The sequence below is a fragment of the Culex quinquefasciatus genome, chromosome 1 (genome assembly GCF_015732765.1).
Source record: "Culex quinquefasciatus strain JHB chromosome 1, VPISU_Cqui_1.0_pri_paternal, whole genome shotgun sequence".
Lineage (NCBI taxonomy): Eukaryota > Metazoa > Arthropoda > Insecta > Diptera > Culicidae > Culex > Culex quinquefasciatus.
The window spans coordinates 130,569,872-130,595,953 of record NC_051861.1 but is presented as its reverse complement, the minus strand read 5'-3'; the positions used below and the strand labels follow the sequence as shown (position 1 = coordinate 130,595,953).

The following is a 26,082-nucleotide window of genomic DNA, read 5'->3' as shown; positions in this document are numbered from 1 at the left end:
AATTTTGACAATTTTGACAATTTTGACAATTTTGACAATTTTGACAATTTTGACAATTTTGACAATTTTGACAATTTTGACAATTTTGACAATTTTGACAATTTTGACAATTTTGACAATTTTGACAATTTTGACAATTTTGACAATTTTGACAATTTTGACAATTTTGACAATTTTGACAATTTTGACAATTTTGACAATTTTGACAATTTTGACAATTTTGACAATTTTGACAATTTTGACAATATTGACAATTTTGACAATTTTGACAATTTTGACAATTTTGACAATATTGACAATTTTGACAATTTTGACAATTTTGACAATTTTGACAATTTTGACAATTTTGACAATTTTGACAATTTTGACAATTTTGACAATTTTGACAATTTTGACAATTTTGACAATTTTGACAATTTTGACAATTTTGACAATTTTGACAATTTTGACAATTTTGACAATTTTGACAATTTTGACAATTTTGACAATTTTGACAATTTTGACAATTTTGACAATTTTGACAATTTTGACAATTTTGACAATTTTGACAATTTTGACAATTTTGACAATTTTGACAATTTTGACAATTTTGACAATTTTGACAATTTTGACAATTTTGACAATTTTGACAATTTTGACAATTTTGACAATTTTGACAATTTTGACAATTTTGACAATTTTGACAATTTTGACAATTTTCACAATTTTGACAATTTTGACAATTTTGACCATTTTGACAATTTGGACAATTTTGACAATTTTGACAATTTTGACAATTTTGACAATTTTGACAATTTTGACAATTTTGACAATTTTGACAATTTTGACAATTTTGACAATTTTGACAATTTTGACAATTTTGACAATTTTAACAATTTTGACAATTTTGACAATTTTGACAATTTTGACAATTTTGACAATTTTGACAATTTTGACAATTTTGACAATTTTGACAATTTTGACAATTTTGACAATTTTTGACAATTTTGACAATTTTGACAGTTTTGACAATTTAGACAATTTAGACAATTTTTACAATTTTGACAATTTAGACAATTTTGACAATTTTTACAATTTTTACAATTTTTACAATTTTGACAATTTTGACAATATTGACAATTTTGACAATTTTGACAATTTTGACAATTTTGACAATTTTGACAATTTTGACAATTTTGACAATTTTGTCAATTTTGTCAATTTTGTCAATTTTGACAATTTTGACAATTTTGACAATTTTGACAATTTTGACAATTTTGACAATTTTGACAATTTTGACAATTTTGACAATTTTGACAATTTTGACAATTTTGACAATTTTGACAATTTTGACAATTTTGACAATTTTGACAATTTTGACAATTTTGACAATTTTGACAATTTTGACAATTTTGACAATTTTGACAATTTTGACAATTTTGACAATTTTGACAATTTTGACAATTTTGACAATTTTGACAATTTTGACAATTTTGACAATTTTGACAATTTTGACAATTTTGACAATTTTGACAATTTTGACAATTTTGACAATTTTGACAATTTTGACAATTTTGACAATTTTGACAATTTTGACAATTTTGACAATTTTGACAATTTTGACAATTTTGACAATTTTGACAATTTTGACAATTTTGACAATTTTGACAATTTTGACAATTTTGACAATTTTGACAATTTTGACAATTTTGACAATTTTGACAATTTTGACAATTTTGACAATTTTGACAATTTTCACAATTTTCACAATTTTGACAATTTTGACAATTTTGACAATTTTGACCATTTTGACAATTTGGACAATTTTGACAATTTTGACAATTTTGACAATTTTGACAATTTTGACAATTTTGACAATTTTGACAATTTTGACAATTTTGACAATTTTGACAATTTTGACAATTTTGACAATTTTGACAATTTTGACAATTTTGACAATTTTGACAATTTTGACAATTTTGACAATTTTGACAATTTTGACAATTTTGACAATTTTGACAATTTTGACAATTTTGACAATTTTGACAATTTTGACAATTTTTGACAATTTTGACAATTTTGACAGTTTTGACAATTTAGACAATTTAGACAATTTTTACAATTTTGACAATTTAGACAATTTAGACAATTTTTACAATTTTTACAATTTTTACAATTTTGACAATTTTGACAATATTGACAATTTTGACAATTTTGACAATTTTGACAATTTTGACAATTTTGACAATTTTGACAATTTTGACAATTTTGTCAATTTTGTCAATTTTGTCAATTTTGTCAATTTTGACAATTTTGACAATTTTGACAATTTTGACAATTTTGACAATTTTGACAATTTTGACAATTTTGACAATTTTGACAATTTTGACAATTTTGACAATTTTGACAATTTTGACAATTTTGACAATTTTTACAATTTTTACAATTTTTACAATTTTGACAATTTTGACAATTTTGACAATTTTGACAATTTTGACAATTTTGACAATTTTGACAATTTTGACAATTTTGACAATTTTGACAATTTTGACAATTTTGACAATTTTGACAATTTTGACAATTTTGACAATTTTGACAATTTTGACAATTTTGACAATTTTGACAATTTTGACAATATTGACAATTTTGACAATTTTGACAATTTTGACAATATTGACAATTTTGACAATTTTGACAATTTTGACAATTTTGACAATTTTGACAATTTTGACAATTTTGACAATTTTGACAATTTTGACAATTTTGACAATTTTGACAATTTTGACAATTTTGACAATTTTGACAATTTTGACAATTTTGACAATTTTGACAATTTTGACAATTTTGACAATTTTGACAATTTTGACAATTTTGACAATTTTGACAATTTTGACAATTTTGACAATTTTGACAATTTTGACAATTTTGACAATTTTGACAATTTTGACAATTTTGTCAATTTTGACAATAATGGTAATAATGACAATAATGACAATTTTGACAATTTTGACAATTTCGACAATTTTGACAATTTTGACAAATTTGACAATTGTTTAAATTTTGAAGTTTTATTTTATTTTTTTCAATTCACAATTTTTAATTTTCATTTCCCGTCGAATCGAGTGGGACCTCCCACCCCAACCCACTTGTTGTCAACCGATTGTAAATGATGGCAGCTTTTCCCATGGCATGCTGCACATTTTCCGCCATCATCATCCGTCAACCAGTTGCTTTTTTTCTTCCTCCTTTTTCCCTCTCTGTTTCGTTAAGTGAAAATGGTCGACATCGATACAATCTGTTTGGGCGGGGGACGAAAAAAAGTGGTTTATGTGTGTCATTGAATTTAATGTGTATTGGTTGGAAGCTGTTTTTCCGGCACACGCTTTTCGACCAAGCAAATGGGTGCTTCCCGGTATGATTTTTACTGTGGTTGCTTCGATCGAGCCTGATTCTGAACATTTTTTGACAGCACTTAAAAGCAGAAGAACAACAGCAACGGCAACTGCCACCGTGGTCATTGTCAGCACTTTTGTGGGGCAGCCGACGATGGCAGTGCTGCCAGATTCATTTAAATGGGGCCCCCTCAAGGGGGTTGTGCACAAAGTTTGTGGCCACAAACCAGCTTGACACTGACCATTGGGGCGAAAGTTGACGAAAACTATTAGGAGAGGAAGGGGGGGGGGGGGGAACCTAAAAGCCTAGTCGAAACTATTTCGGCTCATAATTTAGACCTTTAATGGCACACGACCAACTATTCGGCAAACAATCTGTTGCTGGTGGGTTGCTAAAATCAGCGCTCGAAAAAAAAAACAAGAATCTTTCCAAGCAAGCGTTGTCAGCGAAACTTTTGCGCCGAAAACTCGTTGAATTAATTTCTCACGCGGGAAGGGAGGTGAGGTTGATGGAAAAGTTTGGTACTTGGTGAGGCAAAAAAATAAATATTCAGACGATAATAATAACAAACTAATCTGGGACGGAAAGTAGCGCGTTCGTAAGTTTGGTGGAGGGAAATAATTTGCCCGTTGAATTAAGCCCAAACTGCGAAAAGCTCGCTTCGATAAGTAGGCTTTGAGGAAGTTTGGAAAGGGAATTGTTTAATGGCGAGAAAATTATTTATTTTCAAATTTGTTTTACTGGCAAAACTGTTAACAGTTATTTAAGTTCGCCGAAGCCATTTCAACAACTTTATTGACTTTATCTTGAGTGTCATATTGTTTATGGAAGACCCCTAAATAAGTTTGAAATAAAATGGCTTCAAAGAACTCAAATACACTTGAAAGGTAATTGCTTAGGAACGCTAAAGTCGAGGATTATTTCATAAATATTTTGAGAAATTTGAAATTAATCGATTGGCAACACTTCTATGAAATTTTGACTTTAAAACTAGACCATACTTAAATATTGAGGGGTAAAAACTGAGTTGATCAACATTAAGCTGAAGCGGGAAGCCAGTGCCATATTGGAAAAGGCCGAAACTTCAACAAGTTTTGAGTGTTCCAGAAGAGAATTTTATCGATAGCAAGCAATCTGTCGAGTACACAAATTGATCTTAATGTGAAGGGGAAAATTTGGATGATTGCTTATTAAAAGTTAATTTTTTTTAATAAACAATTTTTTTTTAAATACTGATGATTTTTAATATTGAAAATATTTTACTGGCAACACTGTTTAAAAAGTTTTCAGCTTAAGCTTAAAAAAATGAAAACGTCAATTTAATGGAATGGGAATCATTTAAGTTTGAGCAGTTATAATTATTATAATTCAATATTTCAAACATTCTTTTATCTGGCAACACTGGTGAACAAAATTCAACACAAAGGCATTGAATTACTTAATTTTATATGAATGGAAAATATCCTAAAGTGAGAAAGTTTAGTTGTTGCAAATAAAAGTCGAAAGTTATGTTAGATTTATTTAATCAACAAATACTATAAAAAATATAATACTGGCAACACTACCGAATGAATTTGTTTACCTGATTTTGCAGAACTTTCATTTATTTGAAGGCAAAATATACAAGGGTGAAAAATTTAGTTGAATCTTTAAAAAATATATGATGTTAAATAAAAGTGCAGATTTTTTTTGACTGGCAGCACTGTTCAAACAACCCCGATGGTTTGACACCAACTGTTGTCAAACGAACGGGGTCACGTTTTAGTTTGACACCCCTTTTACACGGAGTTCACAAACACTACTAAACGTTTGTTTTGAAAGTGTGCGTGAGCGCCGTGTAAAAAGTGACAGTTCGTCACTTTTTAGTTTGACTTTGACCAACAGACGGGGTACAAACTAAAAAAGTGTCAAACGAAAAAGTGACCAACCACCGGGGGTTGAGTGTATTTAAAAAAATGCTTCTCAAAGTTTCAAATTATTTTAATTGGATTGATTTTGGGGTGAGAAATTTAGCTCATGCTCGTGAAACTTAAGGTTATGAAAAAGTAATTTAATTTACAAATCGCAAAGATTTTCTTGCTGACAAGACTGTTAATTTTGTTCAATAAGGCATGGAAATATAGGAAAAAATAAATTTAGTTAATTTTTAAAATGCAGCAGCCATTGTTTTGCCAACACTGTTTAATAAGTTCGTTCAAAAATTAAATTGATTCGAATGAAATAAGTGAAAAGTGATTAAGTAATAATTAAAAAAAAAGAAAAATAATATAATCGGCAGCACTGTCACCCTAAGGCAGAAAGCACTCAGAAATTATTTTTTATTTGTTTACTGGCAACACTGCCTAATTATTTGAGTATGAGTCATTGCATCGGAAAATCAAATATGAAAAAGTGATAATAATTATTTTACTGGCTTTTTTATAAAAAAGGCTTCGAAACTTTGAATCATTTTTGTTAAAGTTATAAAAATTAGATAGGCGAAATGTAATTATATTAAGTGGTAGAGTAGGCCAAATACTACCAAAAACAAACATAAACTAAACAAGATAATGCAAATTAAAATACTAAAAATGAAACAAGAAAAACATAAAACAAGAAAAGTTAAGTTTTTCGTAGAACAAAAGTTGCTCAAAATGACCTCCTGAACACGGGAAAAATAAATATTTTCGAAAAAAAAATTTGGGCAGTAGAGGGTTAAGTCAAGGGTTGATAAATAAGTAACAAGTGAAAAAAAGGAAAATAATTTAACTGGCGGCACTGCCAATTTAGCAAACAGAAAAAAAAAACTTTGAATTAAAAATTGCTTTTAAAATATTTGAGCTTTAGAAAACATTCAATTATTTCAATAAACCTTATTTAAGGATAGAAAATCAAGCTGGTTCACGTGAAACTTAAGTTGTTACGAATTATTTAACTGGCAACATTGATAAATTATGTTTAAAGATTTCGCAAAATTTAAAATAATTTGAACTGGTTTTTTTTTCAACTTGAATAATTCAGAACTAAAACTAGAGTCAGAACTAAAAATATTTTTGAAAAATTCATAAGCCGTTTTACTGCCAACACTGTTTAATAAGTTTATTAAAGCATCATAAACAAACATAGAGGCTTCGAAAAACTTTTATTTTTATGTGTAAAAGTTATTCCAGGGTAAGAAAATTGAAATAAATCACCTTGAAGCCATTAATCAATTGAATAAAAGAAGAAATAATTTAACTGGCAGCACTGATAAAAAAGATTAGAAAAATGTTTCGTTTAACCTAAATCCATTCGAAAGGGCATTTTTTTACGTTGAGTCAATGATAAAAAAAGTATCTAGATATTTTATTGAAACACTGTAAAAATCTTGTTATTGGCAACACTGTTCCAATATTTTTATAAAAAAGGCTGCAAAGTACTGTTGTTTATTTGAGAAAGATTTGTTAAGGATTAGAGGATTGAACAGATTAAATTTAAAGGTTATGATGTTTTCAATTTGTATACTGGAAAAAAAATCTGGCAACTCTGTACAGTTAATTTATAAAAATCGAATTTTAAATAAAATTTAATGTGATTTATTTAACGATAAGATTCTTCCAATACAAAAAAAATCTAGAATTATTGAATGATAAGTTTATTATAATTCTTCGGAATAGTTTTGCGGACAACACTGGTAAATTAATTTTTAATTACTTCGAAAAAAATAACTCTTTTGAAAGATAATTATTTCCCAAGTGGTAAATTGAGCTTAATGAACGCAGAACACGAGGAATATTTCAAAAATTTAAAAGGGATGGCAACACTGTCAAATAATTTTCTCGGTAGCGATGTCAAGGACTATTTTTTTGATTAAATTAGAATGTTGCAATTTTATGGCTACACTGTTGGATGAATTTGTTGAAAAATGCTACGAAGTACTACAATTTATTTAAAAAGTTATATTTGACAGAGGAACCATTTTCTGGCAACACTGTTCAAAGATTTGGTAAAAATGGTCTAAAAAACTGAAATAATTTTGAAAATTTTAAGATCGAGGAAAAATTGCGTTTTTCAAGAAAAAGGAAGTTGTGAAACTAATTACAAACAAACATTATACTGGCAACATTGTTAAATCAATTGGTCGCAGTTAATTCTTAACATGAAAATAAATTAAAAAATAACACGAGAAACCACAATCTTAAAGGGTCGATTTTCCCCTTGAAGAGAGCTATTCATGATCCCTCACCCAAAAAGATTTATTCGCCAAATTCATCAAAGATTTTCCCACCAAGCCCCACTCCAAAAATAGTCCAAGATTAGCAAAAGCTCTCCGAAAGCAACAAGCGCGCGCCCGGACGTCAGACGCTTTTTGTGTTTTGTTTTCCCTTTTTTCTACAAAACAACAAAGCTCTCTTTCAAAACTAGAGGAAAAAAATAACGTTTTGAATTGAAAACGAGCGGATTGCAAACAAAAAAGAATAAAAAAAACGCCAGACAGAGCGTGAAAATTTATTACAAATAGTCGTCGTCGTCGTCGTCGACGGTGACTGCACAAACACGACAGTCACAGTAGGCTCGCTTTTTGTTTACCTTGTGACGTCACGCAGTAGGCGTCTGGCGTCACTTTAAAAAGGGGCCTCTGAATCGCAACAGATTAAAGTGTTTTTTTTATTACTCGGGTTGGCGGAATTGCAGATAAAAGCCACAAAAACGAATGCCCTCGAGATTTTTTTTTGCGTTTTTTTCACTTTTTTGTAAACAAACAAACGTTTATGTCTTCGCTCGCCGTTGGCGATCGGTAATGGAGAGCGAAGTGTTTCCGGAAAAAATGAGCGAATATAAATTCAGATTTTTTTACATTTTTTCTCCTCATCTTGGCCGGAAATGGAAACCCATTAGCGCCCATGTTTGGTCAATAACGGTAATGTATTCCTCCGCCAAAAAATGGGTAAGGGGGAGGGAGAAAGGACCTCGTAAACATCCGGTCACTAAATTTAGCTGCTGCCATCATCGTAGTTGGCGTCGTCGTCGTCGTTTATTGGTAATTACTGGAAGCATTTTCATTTCAAGTTCCGAGCATGGCCAACTATGATAGCGTTCACCAGTTAAAGGGGAAGTTCACATTCCAGCTAGTTTTGTTTGAGTTGGCGCAAAGTTGCCAGTAACGGTTGCCATCCTCTCGCTTGTTGTTTGTAAAGTGTGGCGAATTTGCTTTTAAGATTCCGACTAACTTTTGATGTTTGTTTTTCTGAAGCGAATCACACGAACGTCGTGGGAGCCAGCTTCGCTGGAAGATCCGGTGGCTTCAGAAACGACAAACGAAACGACGACGACGACTGCAAATAAGCTAAAAGCTTCAGCGATGTGGCAAAATGAACTGAATTAGTCCAAATTAGGTGAGAGCTGTAAACTGCGGGACAATCTGCGAGATAGAAGCGTTTTTGTTTGGATATGAGTTGAATGCTATTTAGGGGAACAGCATCTAATTCCAGCGTGCCTCTAATGTTGGCAGGTCAGAACTTTGACATGCAATTAAAGCTAAATAAAAGCGTTTTCAACTGAAATCGAGTGATAAATAGCTCAATAAGAAGTGAGCAAGCAAGTTTCTACCAAAAGTTTTGCAAAATTAGTTGTTTAAATAGTGAAAATCAGCAAATTGGATGGAGTTAGGAGCGAGAGCTTAACCTGCCAAAGATACGAGAATTTCCCCTACATTGACATTTCCGAACAGTTCCAGTTCCAATTCCTGTGAAATTTGTCATACTGGTTATGTCTGTAACATAACCACTTCAATCTTTCTTTAATTTTCAAGTTTTAATTTCAAGTTGTAATTTTTGTCATTTTTTGTATTTTTTGTAATTTTTGTAATTTTTGTAATTAGTGTAATTTTTGTAATTTTAGTAATTTTTGTAATTTTTGTAATTTTTGTGATTTGTGTAATTTTTGTAATTTTTGTGATTTTTGTAATTTTTGTAATTTTAGTAATTTTAGTAATTTTTGTAATTTTAGTAATTTTAGTAATTTTTGGCATTTTTGGCATTTTTGGATTTTTTTGGAATTTTTGGCATTTTTGGCATTTTTGGCATTTTTGGCATTTTTGGCATTTTTGTCATTTTTGTCATTTTTGTCATTTTTGTCATTTTTGTCATTTTTGTCATTTTTGTCATTTTTGTCATTTTTGTCATTTTTGTATTTTTGTATTTTTTTTGTATTTTTGTATTTTTGTATTTTTGTATTTTTGTATTTTTGTATTTTTGTATTTTTGTATTTTTGTATTTTTGTATTTTTGCATTTTTGTATTTTTGTATTTTTGTATTTTTGTATTTTTGTATTTTTGTATTTTGCATTTTTGTATTTTTGTATTTTTGTATTTTTGTATTTTTGTATTTTTGTATTTTTGTATTTTTGTATTTTTGTATTTTTGTATTTTTGTATTTTTGTATTTTTGTATTTTTGTATTTTTGTATTTTTGTATTTTGTATTTTTGTATTTTTGTATTTTTGTATTTTTGTATTTTTGTATTTTTGTATTTTTGTATTTTTGTATTTTTGTATTTTTGTATTTTTGTATTTTTGTATTTTTGTATTTTTGTATTTTTGTATTTTTGTATTTTTGTATTTTTGTATTTTTGTATTTTGTATTTTTGTATTTTGTATTTTGTATTTTTGTATTTTTGTATTTTTGTATTTTTGTATTTTTGTATTTTTGTATTTTTGTATTTTTGTATTTTTGTATTTTTGTATTTTTGTATTTTGTATTTTGTATTTTTGTATTTTTGTATTTTTGTATTTTGTATTTTGTATTTTTGTATTTTTGTATTTTTGTATTTTTGTATTTTTGTATTTTTGTATTTTTGTATTTTTGTATTTTTGTATTTTTGTATTTTTGTATTTTTGTATTTTTGTATTTTTGTATTTTTGTATTTTTGTATTTTTGTATTTTTGTATTTTTGTATTTTTGTATTTTTGTATTTTTGTATTTTTGTATTTTTGTATTTTTGTATTTTTATATTTTTGTATTTTTGTATTTTTGTATTTTTATATTTTTGTATTTTTGTATTTTTGTATTTTTGTATTTTTGTATTTTTGTATTTTTGTATTTTGTATTTTTGTATTTTTGTATTTTGTATTTTTGTATTTTTGTATTTTTGTATTTTTGTATTTTTGTATTTTTGTATTTTTGTATTTTTGTATTTTTGTATTTTTGTATTTTTGTATTTTTGTATTTTTGTATTTTTGTATTTTTGTATTTTTGTATTTTTGTATTTTTGTATTTTGTATTTTGTATTTTTGTATTTTTGTATTTTTGTATTTTTGTATTTTTGTATTTTTGTATTTTTGTATTTTATATTTTTGTATTTTTGTATTTTGTATTTTTGTATTTTTGTATTTTTGTATTTTTGTATTTTTGTATTTTTGTATTTTTGTATTTTTGTATTTTTGTATTTTTGTATTTTTGTATTTTTGTATTTTTGTATTTTTGTATTTTTGTATTTTTGTATTTTTGTATTTTTGTAGTTTTGTATTCTTTTAAGCTATGGCATAAGTTGGTTAGAATTCATTTGGTAGTGTTGCTAATTTTTAGATTTTTTTTTGAAAAACGTTGAAAAGGTTTTGTTGAAAATTTTACTTAATAGCTCCTGGAAATATTTTTTTCGAAAAGGTCAGAAAACAAGACTTTAAGTGACATTGTAGATTTTACCAATGGTTACTAAATTACAGCCTCTAAAAGAAAATCAAACTTACCGAAATGTTGATGTCATAATTCCATTGAATCCGTTGATTTTTTTTATCACAAAGCAGCAAAATTTCCACAAAATCCGTGTTTGTAGAATGTACTCGAATTTCACACAAACACCAATTAAAATTTCGCGCGGATTTTGTGAACGTTTACATTTGAATAAAATATTGAAATTTTTCCGCAAAATCGTATTTACTAAAATTTACTCAATGTTTTGTAGTTTGAAATATGGGTGACCCATGAGAGCAATCGCCGTTTGACTTGACAATGCCATAATGATTTATCATACAAGATACTAACAAATTCACAAATTTATGTATTTTTCAAACATTTCAATATTTTGGTCACAGCGACGTCAAATGAAGCAAAATTCTGCATGGAATTTCAAAAAACGTTTTCTGAACAACATACCTTAAATTTGCAAAATTGTAAAAATTTTACAGATGAACATTTATATGCAGTGTTGTTAGTTATTTTTGTCGCAACAAACAGTCACATTTTTTTAAAATAATTGGATTGAATTCTTCATCACAACTCTAGGGAACATATTTTTAGCGTGCACTGCTTTGACGTTTGGAACAGTATATGCAGTGTTGCTAGAATTGCAATTTTGAAAAATAATTAAACAAAATTTTCACTTACCTCGTCGCCTTGTGCTTCAGGGTCGCGCCTTCCCCGCCCAGTACCCCGCCTACTGTGTTGTCGCCGCCCGGAAATACCGCACGTTTAGCTGCACCATTTTGTGGAGAGACAAGAAAAAAAAAAAAACACCACGCGAAAAACATCAATTTTCCCACTTTTTTCTAAAACACTAGAATTAGCTCTGTTTCTCTCTCTCTTAATCGTAGTAGGCGTAGGCGGGGCACCCTGGAGGAAGCGCGCCGAGGGGCCGCTGCCAAATTACGACAGTGACGTCACGAGGAACCAGCCGGCCGCCGACCGGCGCTGGTACAGCAACAGCAGCAGCACGATCCCGCACTGCACTGCGAGCAGGTTCCGGCAGATGCCGGACGCCGGCGCCTGGAAGTTGGACGTCTGCACGGCGTCCGATTTGGCGTGCGCCAGCGAACCCGTCGACGGTTCCGGCGACGTCAGGTCGTTCTGCTCGATGTCGACTGAGGGGGAGGGAGAGAAAGAGATAAATTTGATTAAATTTTTGAAGGTTGATGAAAAAATTCCACGATTTAAAGCCAGAATGATTGGCCGTAATTAGTCACGTAGCAGGCCATGGTTTGGCGGCTTTTTTTGTTGTTGTTTTTCTCCAGTGGAAAATAATTGAAATTTCGACATGGTTTTGACGAGTTCGCATGGGAACGAAAAATTGGGCCCACTTCATCAATATTCTCCCCAGAGGGCTCTGTTATAGTAATCGAAAAAAAGCATATTTTTTTTGTTTTTAAAATTGTGGCAAAACTGGGCCGAACCGAAGGAGGCTGTGGGAAAGTGCCGATGATTAACGGTTTTGTTGAATTTTTGTATGCGCCGCGAACATTTGGCTTCGTCTCAGTTGGCTGGGAGTTGGCGAGGCAGGGTTGCCAGATTGGTGAAAATTGTAAAGCAACACAAAAACAAGCTTTCCAGAAAATTTCTTCAATTTTGATTTTTTCAATTTTGACCATTTTTTCAATTTTGACAATTTTGACAATTTTGATAATTTTGACAATTTTGTCAATTTTGACAATTTTGACAATTTTGACAATTTTGACAATTTTAACAATTTTGACAATTTTGACAATTTTGACAATTTTGACAATTTTGACAATTTTGACAATTTTGACAATTTTGACAATTTTGACAATTTTGACAATTTTGACAATTTTGACAATTTTGACAATTTTGACAATTTTGACAATTTTGACAATTTTGACAATTTTGACAATTTTGACAATTTTGACGATTTTGACAATTTTAACAATTTTGACAATTTTGACAATTTTGACAATTTTGACAATTTTGAAAATTTTGACAATTTTGACAATTTTGACAATTTTGACAATTTTGACAATTTTGACGATTTTGACAATTTTAACAATTTTGACAATTTTGACAATTTTGACAATTTTGACAATTTTGAAAATTTTGACAATTTTGACAATTTTGACAATTTTGACAATTTTGACAATTTTGACAATTTTGACAATTTTGACAATTTTGACAATTTTGACGATTTTGACAATTTTAACAATTTTGACAATTTTGACAATTTTGACAATTTTGACAATTTTGACAATTTTGAAAATTTTGACAATTTTGACAATTTTGACAATTTTGACAATTTTGACAATTTTGACAATTTTGACGATTTTGACAATTTTAACAATTTTGACAATTTTGACAATTTTGACAATTTTGACATTTTTCTTCGTTTTAAGCTTTCAAAAAGTCTGGCAACACTGCACGCAGAGTTTTCCCAATGTAAATGAGGCGCGGAAATTGAAGTGTGGTTGAGCAATACTGAACAGTTTTGTTGTTTTTCCCCGCCCTGAAGCTGTTTTGTTTGCTCTGGTTAGAGCAACAAGCGGCAGCAAGTGTCAAAATAATCGATGACGGGTGATGAATAAACAATAAGCCAAACAACGGTGGAGGAAAAAAGCGGCAATTCATTATTTATAAATTTGGCTGCACGTCACAGAGCCGTCACCGCCCTAATGATCTCGGCAAGCGCCGTTGCCCGCAAAAGTTTGACAGCTCTCGGAATCGACGAAAAAAAAAAGAAGCGACAAACAAAGTCGTTTAATCAAGTTTGCGCTGACATTCTGAGCGTTCAATTCGCTGCAATTTGCAACACACGGAACAAAGCACCCCGCGAAGGTCGAGCGGGTTTTAATTTTCAATGACAGCTCGAGAGCAGCACTGAAAAAAAAACAAAGATGGCGCTGCAACATCTCGTTTTACAGCTAATAGCAATTAGCAGTCCGTTTCTTCTCGGAGAACCGGAACCGTTTTTCTTGTCATTAGAAAACTTTTCCATCTCGATGCTCTCTATTCATTGAGGCTACAGAATTACAGCAAACTTCAGAACTCCCTCGCTGGGTAAGAGCGAATATCTCATCAACCATTCTGTCAGTTCTTTTTGCAAACACGTTTCCACAATGAGCGGGACTTCACAGTGCTAGCGCTGTCACTTGCATTGCCACATTCCCCCCGGGACTGCTGTGCTGCGATGAGCGCTTTGTCTCCGGGAGGTCATTCCGATACCGGGATGGTCTGGCCAGTCCGACAGAACCGACTTTTATGTGACACATTTTCCACATTCCATGGCATGCTTTGGGGAGGGACGAGAGGGCAAGTTGTTGCGTTTTTCTCGGGAATTTTGAAGTGTGCAGGAGGAGGAGGGGGTCGTATTCCAGGTGCATGCTTCCGGTCCGGTCATGGCTTGCTGGGATAGTTTGTTGCCAGGATGGGATTGTGTGTGCTTGTGTTGCATTTAATGGTTCGCTAGTGACGGGAATTGCTTTTTATTGTTTACAAGAAGAAATCACTTGAATGGATTGTTTTTTAGCTTCTCATTTAACAAACCGATTACGATTTTGGTTGTCAACATTGACATTTGAACAAACTAAAAATTTTAACAAAAAAAAAATTGAGTTTTGAGAATTTTCTTTTTATCAAATAAATAAAAACAATTCTTTTTTTTTGTTTTTAACTGAACAAAACAAACTAGGGGAAGATTTGAAAATTTGGCAACCCTGCCTAAAAAGCAGTTGCTCTCATATTTGGCATATTTATAGCTCAGAAGGCTCTGCTTCAAGTTTTCAAACAATTTGTATCGAACGACCACATCAAAACCAAATAAAAAGCTTCAAAATCGATGAAATTAGATATTTCTAATCTGTATAAAAAAAACCGTCAAGCACTGTTGATTTAATTTTTTTTTATTGACAAAGGATCACTAATCGATGACAACGTTTGGAATAAGCTTAGAAATTGTGTGATTTTTCCAACAAAGTTTGTTTTGTTTTATCCGAAAAACCATCAAAAGTATTTTTTTTGCATCGATAAAAAACATGTTTTTCCAAATTTTCCAACAAAACTTGATAAATTATTTGTTAAAAAAATTTCAGATAGAGCATAAAAAAATATATTATTACTAATATTTTATCTACAAAGGATTAACATCATCTATTTTCTCAGTTTAACAAATGAGAAGTAAATATGATGATCTGGCAACCCTGTCTTGAATTGAGTTGCTTAGACCTTCGACGATTTGAAGCTCAGTAGGCTTTGCTCGAGAGGAATACAAAACTTCTTCAGAAATTCAAATTGAATACTGATTACACCTTTAACAACAATTTAATTTAGTAGTAATAAGTCATTTTAGATAATAAATTGATTAAAATTGTTTTTTTCATTTGGCGATGGACCATCCATAAACCACGTGGACACCTTAGGGGGGGGGGGGGGGGGAATTGTATGGAAATTGTCCACGAGGGAGGAGGAGAGATTTCAAACAACTTCCCACGTGGTTTATGGATGGTCCCTAGAGCAAAAAAACATGATTTCCATTTTTCTACAAAAAAAAAGTTGAAAAAAATTGTTTTGCCAAAAAAATATGAAAAACCATGAAAAATCATTAAAGCAGTTTGGTTTGTTGAATTTATCCAACAAATCATTGAAAATCAAATCATTTTGATTATTTTGGAATTTTGAAAATCAGCGAAAATTACAGTTTTAGGCCAAATAAATCTATAAATCATCAAGTTTGGACGATTCATTGGAAAACTGAATTATAAAAATTGGCAATGAAGCGAAAAAAAAACGATGACAATGGAATTTTTCAAAGGATTACTCGAAATCGACGATAATTTTTTTTAACATTTAGAGCCAATTTTCTTTAAAAATGTGTTTTTTGAATATCATTACAAAATTATTATTTTTTGAATTTACTTTTCTTGTCATTCCCGAATGACCTTTCATCGCCAAGAGTATCCAAAACTGAAAAGTACTTTTCAGCTTCCATTTGAGGGCTGAAAAGTTCAACTTTCTAGCAATTGTATCAAAAAGTAATACTTTTCGAAACATTTTTTTTTAGTTTTTGACATTTATCTTGACGCCAAATAATTCAAATAAATTCTATAAAACTTCATTTTTGATGGCTAAAAATTATAAATACTACTGATAATTACAACAAATTGCATAAACTACTTTTTCATACATTTTTGGGTAAAGCATAAAAAATTTCAAAAAAATAAGCGGCAAATGTGAAAAAATATTTTTATTTGTTTTAATTTCTTTTGAATTGATATAACAATTTTTTCTTTACGAGTTATTCAAACTTTGCTGTCCAGAAGAGAATTACATATATCGATAGCAAGCAATCTGTCGAGTTCAGAAATTGATTTAAGTTTACCAGGTGTTGTGTCAGAACTAGCGTCCCGTTTCACCTTAATGTAAAGAAATAACATAATGATTGCTCTAGATACTAATTTAATAAATTGAATTAAAAATTTATAGGTGTAAAATTAAGATGAATGCTCAAAAAAGTTTGAATTTTTATTTGAAAACTAATCATCATATATTTTTTTAATACTGAATATATTCAATATTTAAATTATTTGTTGCTACACTGTTAAAAAAGTAAACATAAGAAAATGCAATGGAATAAGAATCATTTAAGTATAAGCAGTAATAATTATTATAATTAAATAGTTTAGACATTTTTTTGCTGGCAAAAGTGGCAACACTGTTGACCAAAATTAAACAACAGGCATCGAATTAATTTTATTTGAATGGAAAATATCGAAAGTGCGAAAATTGAGATGTTGCATTAAAAAAGTCGAAGGTTATAAAAATATATGACTGGCAACATTGTCGAATAAATTTGTTTACACGGTTTTGCAGAACTAGAATTTTTTGAAAGCGAAATATTCAAAGGTGAGAAATTTAGTTGAAGCTTAAAAAATATTTGATTTAATAATTGCAGAATTTATTGACTGGCAACACTGTTTAATAAAACTGTTTAAAAAAGCATTAAATTATTTTAATTGAAATAATTCAGGGTGGGAAATAAGGTGATGCTCATGAAACTTAAGGTAGAAAAAGTAATTTTATTCAGAAATTTCACAGATTTCTTACTGGCAACACTGTTGATTTTTTAAATACTTTGAAGATTTGTTTTAAATTCAAGTTGATTAATTTTTAAAATGCAAAATTTTGCATTGTCATGGCAAAAAACTGATAAAATTTGAATTGATTTAAGTTTTGAAATTAAAGTAATTGAATTTTGTACAAGGTTTTATGAGCATTTCTACCGAAAATTTCGATAAGTACTGAAGTAAAATTGATAAAAATGCTATACTGAAAGCGGATTATTTTTTATGAAAACGATTTCTTCTCAAATATAATTTATACTTCAAAGTACAAAAAATCCTCAAAAAATACAAAAAAAGTAAGAACGAATACATCAACAATATAAGAAAGTCTTTTTTTTTGCTAAGGCCAGTTATTGAAAAACATACTGGATTTCTGGGAACAGTGCCAAAAAGATAATGCTTTAAATAAAAATTATCAAATGACCAACATAAATATCACAAACCCACATTTTGTATCAATTTCAAACCCCCCCTTACTTTTCAGCGGCACATTGTTGCTCGCTTCAACAGGCTCCCCAAATTGTACGCTCTACTTCATCCAAGCACCCATTGACTGGCCGTAACAACAGAAAATCAGCGCTCCAAAATCAGAATCTTCATTTTTTTTCATAGCATGCTGGCATGGCATGCTGCGATTGTAAAGCTCACTCACGAGAAATGAAAAAGAGAAAGAGAGAAAAAACCCATCGCAACAGATAAAAATCTTACATTTTCCTGCCATCATCATTATGATCGTTATTGTGGCCATCATTTTCATTCCCCCCTCCCCTCTAGTGGGGGGGGGGGATCTCTGTCCCTTTTGTCACGCCGGGAACAATCCGGTTAGCAAATGTTGTGTTCCCTTTTTTCTCGAGAGTTACTGCGATGTGGCCATTCTGTGGCGTGGCAGCGCGGCGCAGCTGGCAACCCTGCCAGCGCTTGCTTTCGTGCCCAGAAAAGCACTCATTTTTCCAAAGAAAATTTTCTTTTATTTCAAATGGAGGTCCTCCCCATCCCCTCGCAGCCGGCTGCGTTTTCTTCCCCTTTTTTGTTTAATTTTTTCCGCTCATTGCATCATCATCTTGGGGAAGAACCCCTTTACCCGCTCATCCCAGCTTCCCACGACACGCGGCACCACTCACGCAGTGAATCATAAAATATATTTTCCCTTCTTCCTTTTATGTCCCGTTTCACCCCGAGTTTCCCGAACGGTCGCAAAGTCGTGCAATAATAAAAAAAATGTTGTAGTTTTTCCCCCACTCACAGCCTACTCCGACTGTATATGTTTTAATAATTTTCTTTTATTCCGTTTTCGCCACACTTCAGTGGACAAAACCATTTTTCTCCCGGTTGCCTTTTGTGATGCAAAAATATAAAAAAAAGTTAAATAAAAACTTGGGCGAAAAGGGAAAAGAGTTGTTGCGCGATGGGGGGGGGGTCGCGCAGCAAGCCTTGGAAAAGTGGTGGAATTTCCACTTTCGCATGATGAAAATGCGTTCGCCGCGTGGGTTGCTTTGGGTTTTGGAGTGTGTTTTTTTTGAAGCTCAGTAGGCTATGGGTTAAGCTTTAAGAGCAGCTCTAGTGGAGGTTGTTGCTGGAAGATCACAATTTTTAAGAGCATATCTGCCAAAAATAATTTAAAAAAGTTTTCAGGGACCAGATTGGCTCAAAGAACGATGGCATGACTTGAGATCGTCATAACTTTCAATTCCATGAAGTTTGATATGCAACATGACGGGTTTCTTTCCTATTTCGGAAGTGTCCCCTAATAGCCACCTGGGACCGGTTCCAAAGTGACCAGTTTGTGTCAAAAGTCGACGGCATTATTTCAAATTGTCATATCTTTTGATTTTATGAAGTTTGATATGCAACATGATGAGGTTTCTTCAAAGTTGAGCTTTTTTGGGCTATCCAAAAACCGGTTCCAGGTTGACCGGAACTAGCCAAATAACCTCCAAAATGGTTCTGGCAAATGAACTTTGGCGTAGATATTTCAAAAATGTTAAGGTCAATTGTATGCACAGTGGTTCAGATCGCAAAATTAAGTGAAAATTAATTTTCCGAAAAATGGTGAAGTTTTGGAGCTTTGGTGTCTTCAGAAGAGTTGTTGCAAATAGAAAAGGCCAACTTTAGGTTTGGTTTAAAATTAGGGTGACTTTGAAAATCTAACTTTTCAGGAATATTTTTGGGATTTTTTTTTGTCTTCCAGAAAGTTGACGGGCTTGCCAATCCAAGCAACTTTGTCGAAGACACCAAAATTTTATCTCATAATCTACGCCTTCTACGACCAAATTTATAGAAAGCATCCAAGCAAACCTTCAAAAATCAGTTTTTTGAACGTGGCATTTCAGGGTTAAGTTTTAGAGAAAAGTGCTGTTCGAGGCACTTTTAGGGCTCTGAAAAAAGACCATTTTTATTTTTTGACAAGACAATTTGGACTTAAGGGTTAAAAGTTACAGCCATTTTAAAGTAAAAAAGATGCAAATTTAAAACTCGAATATCTCGAAATATTATAAACTGCATTATAAACGCTGAAAAATCCTAGGGGTATTTTTCTTTAAACTCGAGATATCTTCATTTGAAAATGTCTAATTTTCAAGGGAAAAGTGTGTAGGACCACCCTAACGAAATTCGAAAATTGTCCAAATATATGTTTTTCCCGCTAAATCTGAATCTGCCCTCAGAATTGAGCCAAAGTGTCAACAAATCGATTTTTGGTCATATTTTGGGTGTCCATGTAAAAATATCATTTTAACCCAAAATATTTGGTATTTTTCAGAATTTTTGGTCAAAAAATACTGCAATACGTTTAAAGTTTCCTTTTAAATCTGGTACATTTCGCCGAAAGTCATTTTGCCAAATGGACACTACACCGAAGGTCATTTCGCCGATTTTTTTTTCTTTTTTTTTGCAAAAACTACACAAATTATTTTTGTTGAGAAACCAATTCATTTTCAAAGAACTGGTCATGTTGAAAAGACTGCAAAAACAGAATTTAGAATGTGTTTTTTTGCTGTTATTTAAATATTAGAAAATTTCTAGTAGTTTAAATTTCAAAACGGTCGAAAAAGAACGTTGACGAAAATTAACCATTATTAGAGTTCGAAAACGATATCGCTAATTTTATCGAGGATTAATCATTTAAAATAACTTCTTAAAATGATTTTGTTATATTTTCTATATAGCAGCATAATTAAAAGTACTATTTTTCACAATATGGGTCATTCCAGGTCAACTGAGTACACTTTTGGACTCGACCTTCACCGATTTGGACCAAACTTGGAGGGAACGTTTATCTATCGATAGTTAACAGAAATCCCAAGTTTGGTGCTGATTGGACCATCCCTCTATTTTTGGCACCGCCCTCTTTTTTGGAGATTTTCTAAAAACTTTTTTCTTTTAATCATAACTTTGCAACTATTTGAGCAAAGACTTTCTACAGGTTGCATTTTATAGAAAATTGTCCAAGGAATTCGATAAAAATAAAATTTTAACCCTTAAATGCCCACTAATATTATATTTTAACGTTTTAAGTATAAAAATTCAGTTTTGACCAATTGATTATATTTTTATTTTTTTTATTTTATCGCCTTCGTGTTCCCCGGACAATTTTACATAATAATCAATATAGACTTTAAACTAAAATGAAGTATTGGCGAGATACAGCGATTTTACTGAAAAAAGTTTGATTTTGCACTGCACTCTGTCCTATGAATTCAAATCCGAAATAAGTTTCTCACATATAAAAACCAAATTATGCGAGATTCATTCCTTTTTGTTGAAAAGTACACCATGAACTTCCGAGTGCTGCGCAAAATCAAACTTTTTTCAGTAAAATCGCTGTATCTCGTCAATAGTTCATTTTAGTTTGAAGTCTACATTGATTATAATGTAAAATTGTCCGGGGAACACGATGGTGATAGAATAAAACAAATAAAAATATAAGCAATTGGTCAAAACTGAATTTTTATATTTAAAACGATAAAATATAATATTAGTGGGCATTTAAGGGTTAAAATTTTATTTTTATCGAATTCCTTGGACAATTTTCTATAAAATGCAACCTGTAGAAAGTCTTTTGCTCAAATGGTTGCAAAGTTATGATTAAAAGAAAAAAAAGTTTTTTAGAAAATCGCCAAAAAAGAGGGCGGTGCCAAAAATAGAGGGATGTTCCAATCAGCACCAAACTTGGGATTTCTGTTAACTATCGATAGATAAACGTTCCCTCCAAGTTTGGTCCAAATCGGTGAAGGTCGAGTCCAAAAGTGTACTCAGTTGACCTGGAATGACCCATATATCGTTGCAAAATGGGATGAATCGACGAACAATTTTGAATGGATTTTCACTGTATTTTAAATTTTAGTGTAAAATACTTGAAATTTCATCAAAATCTTGTTTAAAAATATTCAAATTTTCAGAATTTGCATCAAAATTATCAAACAATTCAAAATTTTGTAAATTGTTTCAGCATTTTTAGAAAAAAAAACTCTGACAAAATACCACATTTTTTAAAAACTCAAATTTTGCACAATTTGCAATATCAAACGAAGCGAAATTTGGATGGATTGTCACTTTATTACAATTTTTATAATATACAGTATTATTTGGTATTTAAAACTCTAAATTGCAACACAGTCCAGACTCGATTATTCGACGGCAAGGGAAAACATTCACTTCGGATATTGAATCACAAAAATTATATTTCTTGCTATTCCGTCGTGAAACTAGGGATATGTCCCTATTTTGGACCTAGCAGCTAGAACCTATTTTGGACCTAATTCCATGAATTGAGTTAATTAAGTTTTTTAAAGTAGGATTTCACTGAATTTATTGAATTGAAAGTAGCTTATCCCTTTCAAAAATGTTAACATTTCTGATAATTTTAGCCGCGTTGGATCAGTTTTTGATGCTACTTTGCCGTCAGTTTAAGGCAGTCAAGAAAAAAGTGTATAACAAGGTGTTGCCAGTTTTGTTTTTGATTTTTTTTTCTATATTCTATATAAAAGTTTTTACTTAATTATTCGAATTATATGTTTTGACTGTAATTATTTAAAATAAAACTAAGCATTAAAAAGCAAATAATAAACAGAAACAATGAAAATATGATTTTTGAAAAAAATATTTTTTTCAAATGTATTGTTTTATCATAATTATTTGAGCAATTTTCTAAGACTTCGGTCACTCGTTTTTTTGTGTTTTTTAATCCGTCTGAAACTTTTTTGGTGCCTTCGGTATGCCCAAAGAAGCCATTTTGCATCATTAGTTTGTCCATATAATTGTCCATACAAATTTGGCAGCTGTCCATTCAAAAATGATGTATGAAAATTCAAAAATATTTATCTTTTGAAGGAATTTTTTGATCGATTTGGTGTCTTCGGCTAAGTTGTAGGTATGGATAAGGACTACACTGAAAAAAAAGATACACGGTAAAAAAAATTTGGTGATTTTTTATTTAGCTTTTTGTCACTAAAACTTGATTTGCAGTATTTTTTTCTTTTTTTTTTGATATGTTTTAGAGGACATCAACTGCCAACTTTTCAGAAATTTCCAGAATGAGCAACAAATCTTTGAAGGAGTTATGATTTGTTGAATCAATACAGATTTTTTCAAAATATCGAAATACTGGTCGCAAAAATTTTCCAACTTCATTTCTCGATGTAAAATCGAATTTGCAATCAAATAGTACTTTAGTGAATTTTTGATAAAGTGCACCGTTTTCAAGTTATAGCCATAACTTGAACTTGAAAATAGTCGCAGTTTTTCATTTTTTAAATTAGTGCCCATGTTTGAAAAAAAATATGTTTGAAGGTTGAGAAAATTCTCTATATTTTGCTTTATTGAACTTTGTTGATTCGACCCTTAGTTGCTGAGATATTGCCATGCAAAAGTTAAAAAACAGGAAAATTGATGTTTTCTGAGTCGCACCCAAACAGCCCACCATTTTCTAATGTCAATATCTCAGCAATTAATGGTCTGATATTCAATGTTAAAATATGAAACATTTGTGATTTTTTCCTATCTTTTTGAAAACAATATTTTATTTTTTCAAATCAAGACTAACATTTCAAAAGTGCGTAATATTGAATGTTTGGCCCTTTTGAAATATTAGTCTTTTTTTCGATTTCGTAGAGAATTGCTCTTATTTTCTAAAATAAAAAAAATTCTTATTTATATTCGTGGATAGGCCCATTGGTTTATCAAAGCAAGTTTTTCAAGTGTGCGTGTTGACGCCGCACGCCGCAATTCGAGTTGTCAAAATTTGTACCAATCAGAGTGTGGATCGAAAATAGGTTCAGCGATGTCTCCAAAATACATTCAATAAGTCCAAAAAGCATCCAAAAAATTGTTTTACTTGAAATGCTTATGGAAATTAAATGGTTAAATTATTTTCAATTTTCAATAGTATGCTTTGATAAGCATAAATTAATACTTTTCAGCACTGAAATAGATGCTGAAAACTTGAGCTTTTCAGCTCATTTTTTTTTAAGTTATAATTTTCAACATTATTTTCAATTCTTCTATTTCCATTAAAAATCGAAAAAATCAGTTTTAAGCCCCCTGATTTTAAGGCATTGACCATATATTTTTTTAAAGATCATGTTAGTTTGAATAAAAAAAAAATGTTTTAAAAATGTTACCAACGATTTATTTATTTTTCAGAGAAAAAAAGTTTATGCGATAACAATATTTGGTCTCAGACACGAAACGTCATTTTAAAGTTCCATACGACTTTTTTGAATGTCAGGCTAAATTTTTCGCCCCTTTGAAAAGATTGTCCTTAAAAGCCTTACTAATAACCTTTCATTTGCGTCCAAATGAGGTAAAATCGGTTGAAACGAAACTATGATATTCAAAAAAGGTTTTTTTCTTATTTATTTTATTGTGAGAGTGTGTGGGGTTTGTTTAAAGCTTGAAGCGCATTTAGAGCATTTCTACCGTGAGTAGCTGTCTTAAGGTTGAAAAAAAACTTATGTTCAAAAATTCTATTTGCATTTGTTGATATTTTTCACGACAAACTATCACGTTTAAAAATTATTTTCTTGATTTTATGTTGTTTTCAAGAAATTGGCGAAACTCAGAACTTTTTAAATTTGAACATAAATTAAGGGCATTTCCATCGGAGGTTGCAATTAGAGGACTCAAATTTCGCATATTAAAAAAGTCTTAAACAAGATTTGCTTCAAATTGCTAACTTTTAAAGGCTATTAAACTCTCTTTTCAACTTTGAAGAACATTAAGGGCATTTCCACCGGTAGTTATTATCGCGAGACCAAACAAAATTAAAAAATCAAAAATACTCACGCTTAATCAGCGACGTCTTGTAGTCCGCGTACTCGGCGCCCGGCTCCACGTGGGCCGGAATCGTCGCCAGGCAGGTGATCTCTATCCGGCCCAGATTGTTCGTGAGCGCCTCCGTGATCCGGATCGACAGCTGGCTGTAGCTGGCCGACACCCGGTGCACCTTCCGGGGCTCCATCGGGCCACCGCCAGTGTTGCCAGTTCCGCTCGTTGCGTCGTTCACGTGCCGTCGGAATTTGTGCTCGTACGAGTTGCTGTCCAGAGAGAGAGAGTGAGAGAAGAAGGGGGTTAAAATTCGATTATGTTGGAGAGCGGTGAAACTTTAAGCAGACTTTTAATCGAATTAGGTCAATCAGGGAACGGTGCGGTACGTGAGCGATTGCTTTCGAATTTTGCGCTCGCAAGAAAGGTTAGGTAAATATTTCATCAGCTGTTCCACGCTGCTGATTTTATCTGGAAATTGGGGGAAAAACAAGGTAGGCGACGGACGTGGAAAGAAGATGTAAACAAAGCAACCCCACTGACAGCTGACAGTGCTGCCATCGCCACGTCAAACTAATCAACTTGCTTCCATCAAATTTGATTAAAAATGCAAGCCAAATCTCCCCCTCATTTCAAAGATTACCACTTTTGATCAACGTGGAAAGACGGGCGAAACTTTGTTCCGTGCGCCAACCGCACTCTACGTCAATAGTTTCAACTAGAATAATCCTCTTCCAGATTTTTCTTCAAACTGGAAAACCAAAATCATAACCTCAAACCGAAAACCCAGCAGGCGAAACCAGTGCAGGAAGACCTGAGAGGGGGTGGGTTTACTTAAAATATTACATTCCACATCGAGGTTGCCCCCGGGTTTGGTCGTCGGCCTGCTTGGATAGTGCTGCTGCTGCAGCTGGGCAGGGTTGCCAGAGACTTCGTCATTCAAGTGGTTTTTCGCCTGACTGCCGACAATTTGAGTGCAGCGTCGGTTCGACATCAGCAATTTTGTTCCAAATGCAGAGACGGTTGGCGAAGACTGGCAGCACTGCTGTCAGCTTTGACGTCTGTCAAATTTTAATTGTTTATTTTGAAATCAAATAAAATTTAAAAACAAAGAAATTCTGTAAACAAAACGTCCCGTCATCTAGAATATCACTCTATGATCTGGATCGTAGCAAGCCAGTTAATGGGTTTTTGCAAAAGGGCGGAACATGAAAAGGATGCTGTGGCTCCTGCTGCTCCTACTGGCTCAGCTGAGGATCTATTTGGAGAGAAAACACACACACACACACACACACAGGAAGGCGGACTGATAATAATAATAATACCCACTCAGGAAGAGAGGAAGTTTGAGCTTCTGGCAAAAGGGGGGAGGGGTTTAGGGGGATGGGGGGAGGGGGCAAAATATTTTGCTCCATTACCAGCTATTATCCTGTCTAAGCTTGGTGAATTTAATTACACCGGGCTAAATTGCCGCAATTTTGAGGGGTGTTTTTGGAGATCTATTGTTGGATTTGGTATTTTAAAACACTATAAATTTAACTGTCAGAATGATTTGATCGTAGTAGGCATTTTCAAATATCTTGAATAACTTTGCATAACAGTGGAAATTCGAGCACTTTTGACACTTCCTGTACAGTGCTGCCAAAGCGCAGGCATGCCC

General features: G+C 31.7%; 1 protein-coding gene across 2 annotated transcripts in view; it reads right to left on the bottom strand.

Annotated features, from left to right (window-relative positions):
* LOC6041687 overlaps positions 1 to 26,082 on the bottom strand; it is a 204,589-nt gene that overhangs the window by 25,905 nt on the left and 152,602 nt on the right. For both annotated transcript variants that reach the window (XM_038266684.1, XM_038266685.1), the window contains 2 exons: positions 24,444 to 24,694; positions 11,713 to 12,185 (listed from right to left, as the gene is read on the bottom strand). In XM_038266684.1, the coding sequence (XP_038122612.1) occupies positions 11,971 to 12,185; positions 24,444 to 24,694 (466 nt within the window). In that variant the 3' untranslated portion in view covers positions 11,713 to 11,970. The remainder of the gene's footprint in view (positions 1 to 11,712; positions 12,186 to 24,443; positions 24,695 to 26,082) is intronic.